This window comes from Salvelinus alpinus, chromosome 19 (assembly GCF_045679555.1).
Source record: "Salvelinus alpinus chromosome 19, SLU_Salpinus.1, whole genome shotgun sequence".
Classification (NCBI taxonomy): domain Eukaryota; kingdom Metazoa; phylum Chordata; class Actinopteri; order Salmoniformes; family Salmonidae; genus Salvelinus; species Salvelinus alpinus.
The window spans coordinates 44,065,877-44,081,113 of NC_092104.1; the positions used below are offsets into that span (position 1 = coordinate 44,065,877).

A 15,237-nucleotide genomic window follows, 5' to 3' on the forward strand; every position below is an offset into this window, starting at 1 on the left:
TCTCCACTGTTTTGGTCCCCTGCCTACCAAGCTGTAACAGCGTGACGCGAACCTGTGCACACAGATACTGTGTGTGTAACTGTGAGAGCGAAGTCTTGCATCTCGCTCATCTCAGTATCTGCGGTGCTGCTCGTGGCAACGTCATTTTGCTGAGTCTACCTTTTTAAGTAATTGATGGATTCCCATAACGGTCAGGGAACTGTTTTAATGGACCAGTCGATCCGTCTTTCTTGCCGTGTGCCCAGGAGCCTGAGCGGACTCTGGATATTTTTAACATCACTCTGGCCAGGCAGCAAGCTGAGATGGAGGTACGGATTGAGCAATCTGTTGAATTATCCCTAACGAACTATCCATCTTCTCTGTGTGTACTGTACTCAGTTTTGTCTGTCTACTAACTAATTTGTTCAAAATGGCAGAAAAGCATGACTGAAATGACCCTACTCAGTCACACTGCTGTAGCGTAACCACCAGTGCATCACCTGGTCAGTGGTCACAGTGGAACTAACAGTGGTTCTAGCTAGTGGTTGAGGCTGAAGTGTTATGTATAGACTGTGACTGGCGCTGGTCGGTTGTTCCAGGCAAGCAAAGCGGGTCTGCGTATCTTCCGTCCGGGGGTGAAGGTGGAGGAGGAGGAATCTCAGGGCTGGTTGGGCTGGATGTGGTCCGGCTGGTCAGGAGACGGTGGCGCCGAGGCCAAGGAGGTCAAGACCGGAGGTGAGATCGCCCGCGTAGCCAATCACCATGCTCCATTTTGTACATCCAGTGCCTTGAGAAAGTATTAACACCCCATGACTTTTTCCACAATTATTTACAGCCCAAATTTAAAATGTATACATTTTATTTATTTATTTTTTCCTACAAACAATACCTCATAATGTCAGAGTGGAATTATGTTTTATTTTTTTTATTACAAAATGAAAAGCTGGAAGGTCTTGTTTCAGTAAGTATTCAACCCTGTTGTTATGTCAAGCCTATATAAGTTCAGCAGTAAAAATGTGCTTAACAAGTCACATAATAAGTTGTATGGAGTCACTCTGTGTGCAAGAATAGTGTTTAACATGATTTTTGAATGACTACTTCATCTCTGTACCCCACACATACAATTATCTGTACGGTCCCTCAGTCGAGCAGTGAATTTCAAACACACATTCTACCATAAAGACCAGGGAGGTTATCCAATACCTCACAAAGAAGGGCACCTATTGGTAGATTAAAAAATAAAAGCAGTCATTGAATATCCCTTTGAGCATATTAATTATACTTTGAATGGTGTATCAATGCTAAAGTTGCTTCTATAAAGTATTGACTCAGGGGTGTGAACACAGTACTACTTCATTTTCATGAAATAAAAATATGTTTTCACTTTGTCATTATGGGGTATTGTGTGTAGATGAGTGAGAGAAAACAAATCAATTTAATCCATTTTGAATTCAGGCTGTAACAAAACAAAATGTGGAATAAGTCAAGGGGTCCGACTCCACCCCCAATGATAATGCAAAGAGCACCGGGCCAATCGTTCAGCCGGTCATCAGTGTGTCATGAGCATGCCAATGCGCTGCAGTTACTATTTTTGATGAACAGTGTTCTTCAATCCTGGTCCTGGGGAACCATGGGGTGTGTAACTAGGGCTGACACAATTACCGTGTAACTGACCGTTATCGATGAAAATAAAATAACCGTTAAACGAAATCTAGTGGATTAGTTGAGTCAATGGTGTTGATGTTGGGCTGGAGGTTAAAACCTGCAGACCCTGTGAGTCTCCAGAACCAGGATGAAAGAACACTGGACACAGAACACAATTGAAAAATTATTCCAATTGTGCATTTAACCTGTCCTGTCCCACCTTTATGAAGTATTGAATCACGTTGATGACCAGGTTCTCAAGATGATGGTATTGGACCAAAGATGTTCATGTATATCTGTAGCGTTTCCACTGCCATTTCTCGCATCATTTATTTTACAGACACAAAAAGAGAGCGCGAACAAATGATCTGTCGGCATTTTATGAACTTCCTGTTTCTATCACAGGTGTCGTGATTATTTTTTTCTCCGTACGATATGACTTTACTCGCATAGAAAATGTGGATGGGAATGTGGTTGACTTTGGTTTAACCGTGCACTTGGAACCGCATTTTGCACTCTGTATTACCTTTTTGTGAAGTTGATTTGAAATAATCTTGATAAGGTGCTCCTGATGTTTTAATGCTGCTATTGTAAATCATAAGACACATTTCCACATTGCATGGAGATTGACGTGTTTTTTTTTTTGTCTTATAATTATCCTCAGCTTTTGACGAGCTTATGACTTCTGCTGAGAAGGCCAAACTCTACACCGCCATCGACTACAGTGAGATAGCTGTCAATCATAACCTGCCAAAGAACGTGAGTTGCTACTGTATATTCCCACACACTGTAGGGCAGTATCACAATCCCTTGCGTCTTCAAAAAGAAAGAAAGATAATCCAGGACACTGTTCAGTCTCCCTTTTCTCTCTGGTCTTGTTTGTGCAGTTTGAGGATATGAAGATTAATTTCCACATGGAGAGGATGTCTGTCTCAATGAAAGACAACAAGGACCAGAATGAAATCCTTAAACTCACAGTTGAAGATCTGAAATCCATGCTGACCCAGAGGCCCGGAGCACAAGCCATTAAGTAAGTACAGTATGCACTCTGGGGTGTGTTCCCCAAGGTGAAACGTTTAGAACGTTGCAGATAGATATTAATAGAACTGACATGATGCCCAATTCTACTTGACATACCGGTAACGCTTTACGCTTCTGAACAAACCCTGTAGTTAAATACTTTCCCCTTTCTTCCCTGCTCTGTTTTAGTGCTTTATCAATGGTATGCACTATATTTGGCATGTCATAATTTTTTTTTCTTGTGCCACCATTTTGCGATTCTCAGTTTGTCGATCTCTTTTTCTCTCTGCTTTTCCCGTTTTCTTCCCCCACTCTCTCTTCCTCTGCCTCCACTCTCTCCCCACTTCTTTCTGCCCTTGGTTCTGATGCGGTATTTCCTCTCAGGCTGTCGGCCCAGCTCAGTCTGTTTGAGGTGACAGGACTAGCCAATAACCGGCCGGCACCCACATTGCTGTCGTCAAGGAAGGCTGCCACGGTAACGGGGACCCCCTTGTTGGACATCCTGTTTGAGACCAACCCTCTGGACGAGAGCGCTGATCAGCGGCTCCGTGTCGAGTCCCAGCCTCTGGAGATCATCTATGATGCTGTGAGTTTGTTTGTGCATTTTTGTGTGTGTGTCCTGTGTACATAATTGTTTTCCAGTCGTTCCTCGGTTCAATCAGGCATGTTAGAACGAAAGTCTGCTCATCCTGTTTTTGTGTGTGTGTGTAACAACATGGATACCTGTCTCTCTCTCCGGCAGGTGACGGTGAACAGCATGTCTACGTTCTTCTCGCCGCCTGATGACCTCCAGCTGGACGAGCTGACCAACGCCACGCTCATGAAGCTGGAGCAGTTCCGAGACCGCACCTCCACAGGTCAGAGCCCCGCCTCTAGCTCTGACTGACAGGCCACACTCGCACTCCTGGCCTGTCACAAGAAACACGGCACTGATAGATTTTTTGACGTGTGCCGCAGACCCAAACATAGAGATCTATTCTAATTTGACTTTCTATGGACATTTTACTCTGATTCATCAGACAGGATTACAAGCCTTTGACCTCAATCTCCACTCCACTTCCTACTGGCACGCCTCCCACCCGTTTCGTATCCATATGTAAGAACATGTTGAAGTATGCCCTCCGTTCTATGTCGTTGTCTGCAGGACTGATGTACGTGATTGAGACCCAGAAGGTTCTGGATCTGAACGTCAACCTCATGGCCTCCTACGTAATCGTTCCCCAAACCGGCTTCTACGACTCTACCCAGAACCTCATGCTGTTGGACCTGGGTCACTTCAAGGTAAGTCACTTCAACGTGCTCAGTGCGAGTGGTCGGTTCGGACTTGAGTGATTTGCGAGACGATGTATGGAGAAGTTGAGAATTATGATCGAGCACACTTGGCTTTGTCTTTTTTCTCCTTCTTGTGAGTCACTAAATTCACCTGAAAAATGGGACACTAGAGGTAACACATTAACAGTTGTCTTCAACACAATTTGACCACAGAGAAGGATCCACTTGCCTGACTGTTTTAATTGACTTGCCCCAGGCAACCGTTAATGTCAATCCCTGCCTAATGAACAGGACCTCACCCAGGTGTTATGGCATTGTCTTGTGTTATCAGGTGTCTAGTCTGAGCAGAGAGGGGCTGCCGCAGCTCTCTGTGGGGAGAAGTACTATAGAGGACATTATGTCCCGAGCCTACGACAGCTTCGATGTCCAACTCAGCAGCCTACAGTTCCTCTACAGCAAACCAGGTACGCACGCCGCCGGACGAAGGCACACACACGCAAACTCGCGTATGGGGAGAGACACACACACACAATTATCGGCAGGTTTGCTGCCTAAATCGTCACGTGACGCAACTACGCAGGGAATACATTTTGTGTAGCTTATTGTGTTCTTGCGTTGGGTAATTAGGTTGACTATAAATGAGGCTTAACGGCGCCAGTGGTTGTTGTGTTTAGATGGGGACTGGAAGAAAGCCCGTAAGCTGAGGCAGTCGGCCCTCCACATCCTGGAGCCTGTCGACGTCAAGGTGGTGTTCAGCAGAGCCATGGTGGTCACAGATTCCCGCATGCCCAAGTAAGAGGGAAAGGTGGGGGTGCGGGTTGGTGTGATGGACAGTCAGCCACTGTGTAATGGTGTTTGTCAAACAGCTGGTCAGATGAATTATATGAATAAAGTGTGTGTGTGTGTCAGGTTTAAAATCTCCGGGGAGCTGCCCCTCCTGTCTCTGAGGATCTCTGATGATAAGGTACGGGGCGTGCTGGAGCTGATCGACAGCATCCCGCTGCCAGAGAGCAAGCCGGCCCCGCGCAGCACCAACGCTCACTCAACATCCAAGGTACTAACTCTACTGGGCCTCTATCTCTGCCTGTCTGTAGGTTGACTCTGTCTGTAGTGTCTGTTGGGTTTGTGTGTAGATAGACAAGCCAATAGAAAATCTATGTGCGGCGTGTAATCTCCGCTTGTGTTTATGACGTAGGCTTTAAAGCAGTCGTACACCCCTCAGCTAACCCCCAGGAAACCAACCATGGCTGAACTGCGCAATTCCCTGATATGGGAATCAGGTGAGGGACATGCACACACACACACACATACAGCCCTTTGTACACATTACAAATGGATGTATGTACTTTAATACGCATACACACAGTGTGGCAATTACGCGTGTGTGTGTGTGTGCAGGCTCAGAGGAGGACCTGTTCTACGATGCTCCCAGCTCTCCTATAGGAGACCGTCCGTTCTTCCCCGACAACATGCCCAGCCCCCTGCAGCGCTCCGACTCGGTCAAGAGGAGAGGTCTGGTCAAGAAAGACCCTAAGAAGAACATGACCGAGTTCCTCATGACGTTTGAGATCAGCAAAGTATGGTTAAAACTCATCTACATCTGTGTGTGAGAGAGAGTACCTAAAAACTTCATGTAGTTGCGTTCACTCTGATCGCTAGTATAGGAGTGCGTGTGTGTGCGTGCATGAACTTGAACCTCCTCTCCCTTCTTCTTCTTCTGCTGTCTAGCTGTCCGTTCAGCTGTGTCGTCTGTCTGGAGGCGAGGAGGTCACAGTGTTGCACCTGGACATTGAGGGACTGGGCACCGAGTTGAAGCTACGTACCTTCGACATGACATCCTACACGTTCCTACGAGAGATCTGCCTGGAGTGCCCCGAGTACATGGGTCAGTGAGGGTTTGGCTGGTAGAGCTGTCAACTGAGGCAGAAATTCACAATCGGGGAAAATATTTTTTATCTAATTTTGGACACATTGTAAAAATGTAAATGTCGAAGTGAGCGATATGCACCTTTCGCTACAGCCTTAGATATCCACAGCAGCTCTGACGTTAGGGGAGACGCCAGAAAGGTAGTTCAAACTTGAATGTGTCTGTTTTCTGGAGGTGTTCTTTATATGCCATTGAAACCAGCGTTTCTCTCCTGTTCTATTTGTTTTCAAATCAACTTCATTTCGTTGTCCAATGCATTCAAAGGGACTTTGTTCGCAAACCATTATAGTCGCGTCTTTAGATCACCCCTCTTTCTACGCTTTTTACATAGATTTTCATCTCTGTCACCTGGTGCTTTCAGAACTGTGTTTTTCCTGCGATTGCATTTTTTGAAACACTAGCAGGACTGTGAAGACATTTGTATATATCTATCATACGATTAAACATTGTTATGTTGTTGGTAGTTGTATGTGTGTGGCATGTCTGCAGACGTGCGTATGTGTGATATGCTTTTTCTGGTTTTGTAAACGTGTCCAGATTCAGAGGAGAAGAAAGTGCACCTGATCACCACTCTAGACAACACAGAGGATGACCTCCTCACATTGGAGTACACTAAGGTACACACACACACACACACACACACACACACACACACACACACACACACACACACACACACAGTGAACACTTCCAACAGTCAACATTGGATGAAGAATGCAAGACGACAATGTGGATTTAACAGTAGAGCAGGTCTAATAGCATCAGTGTCTCTTTCAGGCTGATAAGAATGGGCCAGAATTCAAGTCTGAGTACAAGAACACTGAACAATCAGTTAAGGTAATTTCTTGCAATACAGTACAACTGTGTTAACCCGCAGTTGGAATTTCAACATGTTGATTTGACCTCACTTCTCTGCTTAGTTGTATTAGTGTGTGTTCATAGTGAAGGTGGTATGTCTGTGTGTGACGTCTCAGGTGAACTTCTCGTCTCTGGACATACACCTGCACACGGAGGCTCTGCTCAATGCCATGAACTTCCTGATCAGTCTCCTCCCCCCGACCAAGGAGGTGGCGCCCAGCCAGGAGGAGCTGCCCACCATCCCCGAGGAGGACGAGGGAGAGGGGGAGGAAGGCGAGAAGAAAGAGGGATCGGCCGTGGCAAAAAAAACTTGTAACTATCCGTTTCATGGAATCGATTCTGCTTACTGGGACTTAGACTTCTCCGCGTTTTGATATTGATTTACAATTTCATGATTCAAGGTAGTTGAAAGTGGAAGAGACATCGGTTAGGTCGTATACTTCCTATATGTTTGTTGCATGTGGAGATATTGAGTAGATGCGTGTTCTCCTAATACGTAGATTAGCTAGCTAAACCAAATGTACATTTCCATGCCATTTGTATGGACCAGTGGACATTAGATGTATTCTGATGCACCAACAAAGTCCTCTTCACATCGATGGATCTTTGAAATTCTGACAACAGAGCAGCTCTTTCATAAATGTCTCTCTGCCCCCTTCTCCTTAGCTTCTAAGAAGTCAAAGTTTGAGGATGTGGTGAATTTGCACATCCGAGCCGATCTCAACTGTCTGAAGGTTTTCATCCGAGGCCAGAGCCACAGGATAGCGGAGATCCGCATCGAGGGTAAAGGCCGCCTCACACACGACAAGTCCCCGCCTGCAACACACGTCCACAGCATAAAGTCAACAGCTACATGCATGATTTTATGATGGCCTCTGCATCAAATATCAAAATGATGTGTGATGTGTTGACAGGACGTGTTCACACACACACATGATAATGATGCAGGGGGCCACCTTGTGGTAGACATAAATAAACCACTGATGATAGTGTCTTATTGGCTCTGGTACTGAAACAGCTGTCTATGTTCTAGAATTGTCCTACACCTCCTCCTTCTGTTCTACCGGTTCTCTCTACCTCTGCTCTATGTTCCAGGCCTGGTGTCGGAGGTGCTGATGAGGAGAAAGGCGGTCGAGGTTCTGGCCAACCTGAAGAACATAGTCATCCTGGACTGTGATAAGGAGGCTTTGTACAAGCAGGTAGCCTTGGATACCTGTACATTTTTTAATTAGCTAAAAAGGAAATTAATTAATTTTCTGCTGGTGTGCTTCTAATGAGTATTTCTGTACGAATTCTGTGTCCTAGTGTGTATCCATAGCCGATGAGGAGGTGTTTGCTTTCCGCATGGTGAACCACACGGAAGCCACGGAGGGCGATGCCTATCTAGACATGGGTAAAGTGGACACCAGCATCACCCTGACGGTGGGCTGCATCCAGGTCATCTTCCTCAACAAGTTTGTCTCCTCCATCCTGGTAAGAGACCCGCCGCCATCTTTCTTCATTCCACCTATCGATCTTTTAACCTCGATTCTCCTGTTCTTTGAGAACCGGTGCCTTTACTAATACCGGTACAAAAATGCCCCAGAATTTATTGACTTGGATTATCCTAAGTGCTATGACGATCCACGAGCACTTTGTAACATGACCTGACTCCTCCTCCTCCCCCAGGCCTTCATCAACAACTTCCAGGTGGCCAAGGAGGCCCTGGCTGAGGTGACTGTGCAGGCAGCGGAGAAGGCGGCCACGGGGGTGATGGAGCTGGCTGAGCGCAGCACGCGCATCTCCCTGGACGTGGACTTCAACGCTCCTGTCGTCTTCCTGCCGCAGTCGTCGTCCTCCGCCAACGTCATCGTGGCCGACCTCGGTATGGTCACGGTCAAGAACCGCTTCGCCATGGTCCCCTCCCAGATGCACGTCAAGATCCCTCCCGTCATGGACACCATGACCGTGGGCCTCAGCGACCTCAAGATGTACAGGTGAGATACAAACTGGTAGTCAGGCCATTCTGTAGATGTACAAGGATTGGAATGAAACGTCATAGATGCGTAGTTGTTTTACAATGAAAGGACTACTTAATTTGTGCACTGGGATGTGAAGTGTTGATTAACTATTGACACGTCTCTGTGTTATTTCACTTAGTTTTGCATATTTGGTCCGTCCCCGGATGTGCAGCAAATCAGAACCTGTAAAGCTGTGTGTGTGTGTGTGTGTGTTTGATTGATTGATTGTCCAGAACCACCTTTGAGGAGGGGAGGTTTCAGGGGGAAATCCAGCTTCTGAAGCCGGTCAACCTGGACCTGTCCATCCAGAGGAACCTGTCAGCCTCCTGGTACCACAGCATCCCCGACATAGAGATCACTGCTCACCTCAAACCAATGAACGTGAGTGTGTGTGTGTGTGTGTGTCGGAGTGTATGCGTTTGTGTTAGTTAAAGCCAACTCTCAATGAACAAATGTTAGTGTGTGAAATGAAATGTTAGTATGAAATGTTGATGCATCAGTGTTACGGTGTGTGTGTCTTACTAGCTGATCCTGGGTCAGGATGATATGACGGTGGTGTTGAGGACTCTGAGTGGGAACCTGTCAGAGACGTCAGACTCTGCTTCCCCCCCTCCTCCTCCGCGTACAGTGGACCGCTCCGACACGGCCTCTACCAAAGGCTCACAGGCATCAGGAGGTACTGGTACTAACCCCACCAGCGGTGAGGACAGCAGTGTGTCAGTCTGGGTTGAATTTGGATGTGTTTTGTGGCCGCGTGTGTTGCTGGGATTGTGCTGTTATTATAATTGTGTTGAACCCTGTCTGTAGGCAACACAGTGGTAACTGCTGCAGTGGTGGAGACCCAGAAGAGCACCAAGCTGAAGAGCACACTGAAACTTGACTTCAAGTTTGACTCCATGACACTGGTCCTGTACAGCCCCAATGGGACTGAGGTGACTACTACATGCCTTCACAAACACTGGCTTTAACCATATAAAACTCCATCTACTTGGATATTCTTACGCCCACAGACAGAGACTTTTTGTTGTGTGTCTCCAAGGTGCAGGTGTTGGACTCGAGGGATGAGCAGCTGAAGCTGGCTGAGTTCACCCTGGGGACGATCTCTACATCTGTCCACATGTTCTCAGACGGATCTATGAAGGCCTCCGTCAAACTCACAGACTGCCTGCTAGACGACAAAAGATGCAGTGTCAAGAAGATCACTGCCAGGTAGAGGACACACCCACAGTTACCTAGGTTTCGCTACACCCGCAATAACATCTGCTAAACACGTGTATGTGACAAATAAGATTTGATTTGGTACTGAGCCTACTTACACATTCACAAAACCTGGGAGAGATGCCACAGAGTAATGTATGTGTACTGTGAACATATGATCGTGTGACTCGGTGCTGGCGTTGATGTACGAGGCTCAGTGTGTGTTCTTCAGCGTGGCATCATGTTCATCACTGCTTCACCATCTGTCTACTCACATAGGACTGTCACACAGCTAAGATGAATGTCTTTGGTTAGCAGCCCCATCATAGTCAAAGCAACTAAGTTAATCTCTCACTCCCAGTCCATCAAAACCCATGAGTAAGGATAAAGTATGTCAATTGTGTTGAGAGAATGGAATCTTTGTATCTGTAGAATAGAAAGTTAGTCTCACTCCTCAATGTAACATCATTTGACAAACGGATTACAAGGTATTTAGTGCACTTATGGTAGGGTTTGTTATTAGTGCTGTCGTAACGTGACTTTGATTTCATGTGATGACTGTTATTTATCTTATCAACTAACTATGTTTAATTGTTACTCTATTAAATTAATCATGAAACAATTAACTCATTAGGAATTTGGGGCACCACGGGAGAATTTGTTTATAGTTACCATCTCCCGAATGAAACTCTAAAGAAATATATGTTATATAGCGATAAGTCACTTATTAATCATTACCTCGTATCAGTCTCATTCTGAACGTCGCAGACTTCTTGAATCCACAATAACAGCAGCCTTTTCTGATTATTCAGTTCTACACAAATTTGATTTATTTATTTACGAACTAAATAATAACACAGAATACACGTACACACTTTACATGAGACAAAAGTCCCTAGTGGACTGACAAGATATGACGGCTTATTACACAAAGATGGAAAAGGGGGAGGGGAAAATAGAGAGCGGGAGAAGGGGGCAGGGACATTTATCGTACATTTGGTAACTACGCTCACAGTAACCAAATACCTTACACACGTTTTGGTAAGAAATGCAATGTATTTACGTGTAGTCTTTATCTGTCGGGAATGGCTTGATGGGTGTAATGCTCTGGTTATCCACCAGAGGTCACACTGTCCTTCTGTTTTGGTCTCGTAGTGGAGTGTTCAAATAGAATGACGGTTACGTGTATAACCACGGTTATGTGAGCTATATGGATCACTCCAATATATTGGTATCACTCTGCGGCGGAGGGATTACATCCGAGGATTTACAGATTCACTCCCGTGTACACCTGTGTCACGGCTGGGGTCCGCCCCTATATATAGACCCCATGGCCGAGACAGACGTTCTCTTTCATTTTCTCAGCGGACGTCCGTATGGTTTGCGGTACAAACGTTCTGAAGTTCACTTGGTAAGTCACTGGTAAGTGTAATATCTTGCGTGCAAGTATTCTCACTGGCTGTTTGCAGCCTGGAGCAGCTGGCCACATGGTCAGCCCCTCTTGAGTGCTCCACTCGCTGAAATCAAATCCATTACCTGGTTGCTGATCCAGTGAGAACAACAGACCAGCTTTTTGTCTGTTATGGTGAGAGTCCTGGGCTATCAAGCAGAGGCTCTCTCACTGGATCGTGGACACGACCGCATACTGCCTGGCTGGTAGGCCAGTGCTGCAATCTGTAGTGGCACATTTAACACGAGATGTGGCTGCGTCCTGGGCTCTACTGAGAGGAGTGCCCCTCGCTGATATCTGTGCTACGGCCAGCTGGACTTCCTCTTGCACCTTTTGCTAGGTACTATCGGGTAACTTGACACCTCCCTCTGCGGTTGGTTCAGCAGTCCTGGGCATCGTATGTAACCACGGTTATGTGAGCTATACGGATCACTCCAATTCTCTACGGTGCTAGAGGCGCCTCAAATTATATAGAGAATGTGTCTCGCCGCCATGGTGTCTATATATAGGGGCGGACCCCAGCCGTGACACAGGTGTACACGGGAGTGAATCTGTAAATCCTCGGATGTAATCCCTCCGCCGCGGAGTGATACCGATATTTTGGAGTGATCCAATATAGTGAAACATAACAGATACTCTGTCTGAGATGGGATTTTCTTCCTTCCACCTCGTGTCTTTAGTCGAAGTTCTAGATCCCTTTTACATGCACAGCTGCAGACTGTCAATGTTTTGGTCTAGTGAGTTTTTCTTCACCTTGTGTTGAGTTTGCAACCATTTCAACGTGTGGACCACGGTCTCATGTCTTTTGGTCTGCATTTTCATTCTTAGGGAGTCCTTTTAAGCACTCTGGTCGAAAAGAGCGGTTCCATCACACTGACACGCTCTTCTGACCTCATTCGGGGCGTGGTTTAGTTAATGTGCAAGGGACATGAAAACTAAAATCACATTCATATCTTAACAAAAGTAGTTTCAGCATTCTTCATATTGTATGGAAACTTAACAGCCGAATTGGGTTTCCTTCCTAAGTTACAGTATTTGGTTCATACAGTTTTTAAAAACATCACAAAATGAAAAGCAATATGACATGATTATTATTTATATCCCCACTGACCATTCTTAATATTCCTACCTTAGAAATATTGTTCCAGTATTTACTTTTTTGGTCATTTATAGCTTTGGCGGCAAAAGTTTCCCAGAGGTCAAAGGCGTTCCTTTGGTTGGTACTGAAGAGCAGGAGAGCGTTCTCTGCTTCATAATATTTACAATTGGCGTGAAGTGTCATTAAAAACGGCACAGTCCGCGCTCTCCTTTCTTGTGCCTTGGATCCCTGACCAGGAGCGTCATGACATTGCCCTGCTGTAGAGTTTGTTGATAGTTCCCCTGCTATAGGGTTTGTTGATAGTTCCCTTGCTGTAGAGTTTGTTGATAGTTCCCCTGCTATAGGGTTTGTTGATAGTTCCCCTGCTATAGGGTTTGTTGATAGTTCCCTTGCTATAGGGTTTGTTGATAGTCCCCCTGCTATAGGGTTTGTTGATAGTTCCCCTGCTATAGGGTTTGTTGATAGTTCCCCTGCTATAGGGTTTGTTGATAGTTCCCTTGCTATAGGGTTTGTTGATAGTTCCCCTGCTATAGGGTTTGTTGATAGTTCCCCTGCTATAGGGTTTGTTGATAGTTCCCTTGCCATAGGGTTTGTTGATAGTTCCCCTGCTATAGGGTTTGTTGATAGTTCCCCTGCTATAGGGTTTGTTGATAGTTCCCCTGCTATAGGGTTTGTTGATAGTTCCCCTGCTATAGGGTTTGTTGATAGTTCCCCTGCTATAGGGTTTGTTGATAGTTCCCTTGCTATAGGGTTTGTTAATAGTTCCACTGCTATAGGGTTTGTTAATAGTTCCACTGCTATAGGGTTTGTTGATAGTTCCCCTGCTTTATAGGGTTTGTTGATAGTTCCACTGCTATAGGGTTTGTTGATAGTTCCCTTGCTATAGGGTTTGTTGATAGTTCCACTGCTATAGGGTTTGTTGATAGTTCCCCTGCTATAGGGTTTGTTGATAGTTCCACTGCTATAGGGTTTGTTGATAGTTCCCTTGCCATAGGGTTTGTTGATAGTTCCCTTGCCATAGGGTTTGTTGATTGTTCCCTTGCCATAGGGTTTGTTGATTGTTCCCTTGCTATAGGGTTTGTTGATAGTTCCCTTGCTATAGGGTTTGTTGATAGTTCCCTTGCTATAGGGTTTGTTGATAGTTCCCTTGCTATAGGGTTTGTTGATAGTTCTCTTGCTATAGGGTTTGTTGATAGTTCCCTTGCTATAGGGTTTGTTGATAGTTCCCTTGCTATAGGGTTTGTTGATAGTTCCCTTGCTATAGGGTTTGTTGATAGTTCCCTTGCTATAGGGTCTGTTGATAGCTCCCTTGCTATAGGGTCTGTTGATAGCTCCCTTGCTATAGGGTCTGTTGATAGCTCCCTTGCTATAGGGTCTGTTGATAGCGCCCTTGCTATAGGGTCTGTTGATAGCGCCCTTGCTATAGGGTCTGTTGATAGCGCCCTTGCTATAGGGTCTGTTGATAGCGCCCTTGCTATAGGGTCTGTTGATAGCGCCCTTGCTATAGGGTCTGTTGATAGCGCCCTTGCTATAGGGTCTGTTGATAGCGCCCTTGCTATAGGGTCTGTTGATAGTGCCCTTGCTATAGGGTCTGTTGATAGTGCCCTTGCTATAGGGTCTGTTGATAGTGCCCTTGCTATAGGGTCTGTTGATAGTGCCCTTGCTATAGGGTTTGTTGATAGTGCCCTTGCTATAGGGTCTGTTGATAGTGCCCTTGCTATAGGGTCTGTTGATAGTGCCCTTGCTATAGGGTCTGTTGATAGTGCCCTTGCTATAGGGTCTGTTGATAGTGCCCTTGCTATAGGGTCTGTTGATAGTGCCCTTGCTATAGGGTCTGTTGATAGTGCCCTTGCTATAGGGTTTGTTGATAGTGCCCTTGCTATAGGGTTTGTTGATAGTGCCCTTGCTATAGGGTTTGTTGATAGTTCCCTTGCTGTAAGGTTCATCATGTCCCTCTGGCCTCTGTCTGTCAGGATGATGGCGATGCGTCCGGGCGCTGAGAGGAACGTGATGGTGGAGGTGAACTACAAGCAGGGCCGCGACGGCACCTCTTTGGACACGGTGGTGCAGGACGTGTACCTCTGTGCCAGCATGGAGTTCCTGCTCACTGTGGCCGACATCTTCCTCAAAGCCAGCCAGCAGGGCTTCTCCTCCGCCACCCCCAAGAACAGCAGTAGCACTAAACCCACTGCAGCCGCAGCCTCCAAGGAACCTGGTATGACACATTCAAATTTCACACTTCACATTACTCACCACAAATGTCATGTTTGCACAATGTGAAGTTTTGGATTGGATGCCTAATGTACACGCCCCTGCTTTCCCCTCTGTTTCTGTAACACAGCTCCAGTGGGGGTGGTGGCAAAGTCAGAGATTAATGTTCTGGTGAAGAACCCCGAGATCGTGTTTGTGGCCGACCTGACACGTGCCGACGCCCCGGCCCTGGTCATGACCACGGAGTGCGAGCTGGTGATGAAGAGTGACCCGGATGGTCAGCTGATGACGGCGGTGGTCAAGGACCTGAAGGTGGTGGCCTGCCCCTTCCTGAAGGAGAAGAGGAACAATGAGACCACTGTGCTGCAGCCCTGCCAAGTGTTCTTCAAGAGCACACAGTCCTCCACCTCCCCGCAGGCCATGGAGGTCTGCATCAACGCACTCACACTCAAGGTAGGCCGCAGCGAAAAACAAAACCATCCCTTTAAGACAGGAAGCAGCGTCTTACTAATAAAATACCTGTTAGGCGCATATCATTTTGGTCATAGACCTTATTGTCATCTTTTTCCTGTGTTTTTAT

At 46.2% G+C, this 15,237-nt stretch overlaps 1 protein-coding gene across 3 annotated transcripts in view; it reads left to right on the forward strand.

The window, feature by feature from the left end:
* Window positions 1-15,237, forward strand: part of LOC139545690 (intermembrane lipid transfer protein VPS13A-like) — a 56,622-nt gene that overhangs the window by 6,780 nt on the left and 34,605 nt on the right. For 2 of the 3 annotated variants that reach the window (XM_071353714.1, XM_071353715.1), the window contains exons 14-39: window positions 246-308; window positions 579-714; window positions 2,288-2,382; window positions 2,511-2,653; window positions 3,028-3,229; window positions 3,386-3,500; window positions 3,788-3,924; window positions 4,247-4,379; window positions 4,590-4,707; window positions 4,825-4,969; window positions 5,111-5,195; window positions 5,314-5,492; window positions 5,644-5,800; window positions 6,380-6,459; window positions 6,620-6,679; window positions 6,817-7,012; window positions 7,367-7,483; window positions 7,796-7,899; window positions 8,006-8,173; window positions 8,369-8,676; window positions 8,934-9,081; window positions 9,226-9,376; window positions 9,508-9,632; window positions 9,740-9,909; window positions 14,420-14,661; window positions 14,788-15,110. In XM_071353714.1, the coding sequence (XP_071209815.1) occupies window positions 246-308; window positions 579-714; window positions 2,288-2,382; window positions 2,511-2,653; window positions 3,028-3,229; window positions 3,386-3,500; window positions 3,788-3,924; window positions 4,247-4,379; window positions 4,590-4,707; window positions 4,825-4,969; window positions 5,111-5,195; window positions 5,314-5,492; window positions 5,644-5,800; window positions 6,380-6,459; window positions 6,620-6,679; window positions 6,817-7,012; window positions 7,367-7,483; window positions 7,796-7,899; window positions 8,006-8,173; window positions 8,369-8,676; window positions 8,934-9,081; window positions 9,226-9,376; window positions 9,508-9,632; window positions 9,740-9,909; window positions 14,420-14,661; window positions 14,788-15,110 (3,900 nt within the window). Of the gene's footprint in view, window positions 1-245; window positions 309-578; window positions 715-2,287; window positions 2,383-2,510; window positions 2,654-3,027; window positions 3,230-3,385; window positions 3,501-3,787; window positions 3,925-4,246; window positions 4,380-4,589; window positions 4,708-4,824; window positions 4,970-5,110; window positions 5,196-5,313; window positions 5,493-5,643; window positions 5,801-6,379; window positions 6,460-6,619; window positions 6,680-6,816; window positions 7,013-7,366; window positions 7,484-7,795; window positions 7,900-8,005; window positions 8,174-8,368; window positions 8,677-8,933; window positions 9,082-9,225; window positions 9,401-9,507; window positions 9,633-9,739; window positions 9,910-14,419; window positions 14,662-14,787; window positions 15,111-15,237 lie in introns of all 3 variants that reach the window. The other variant, XM_071353713.1, reaches the window with a different exon arrangement.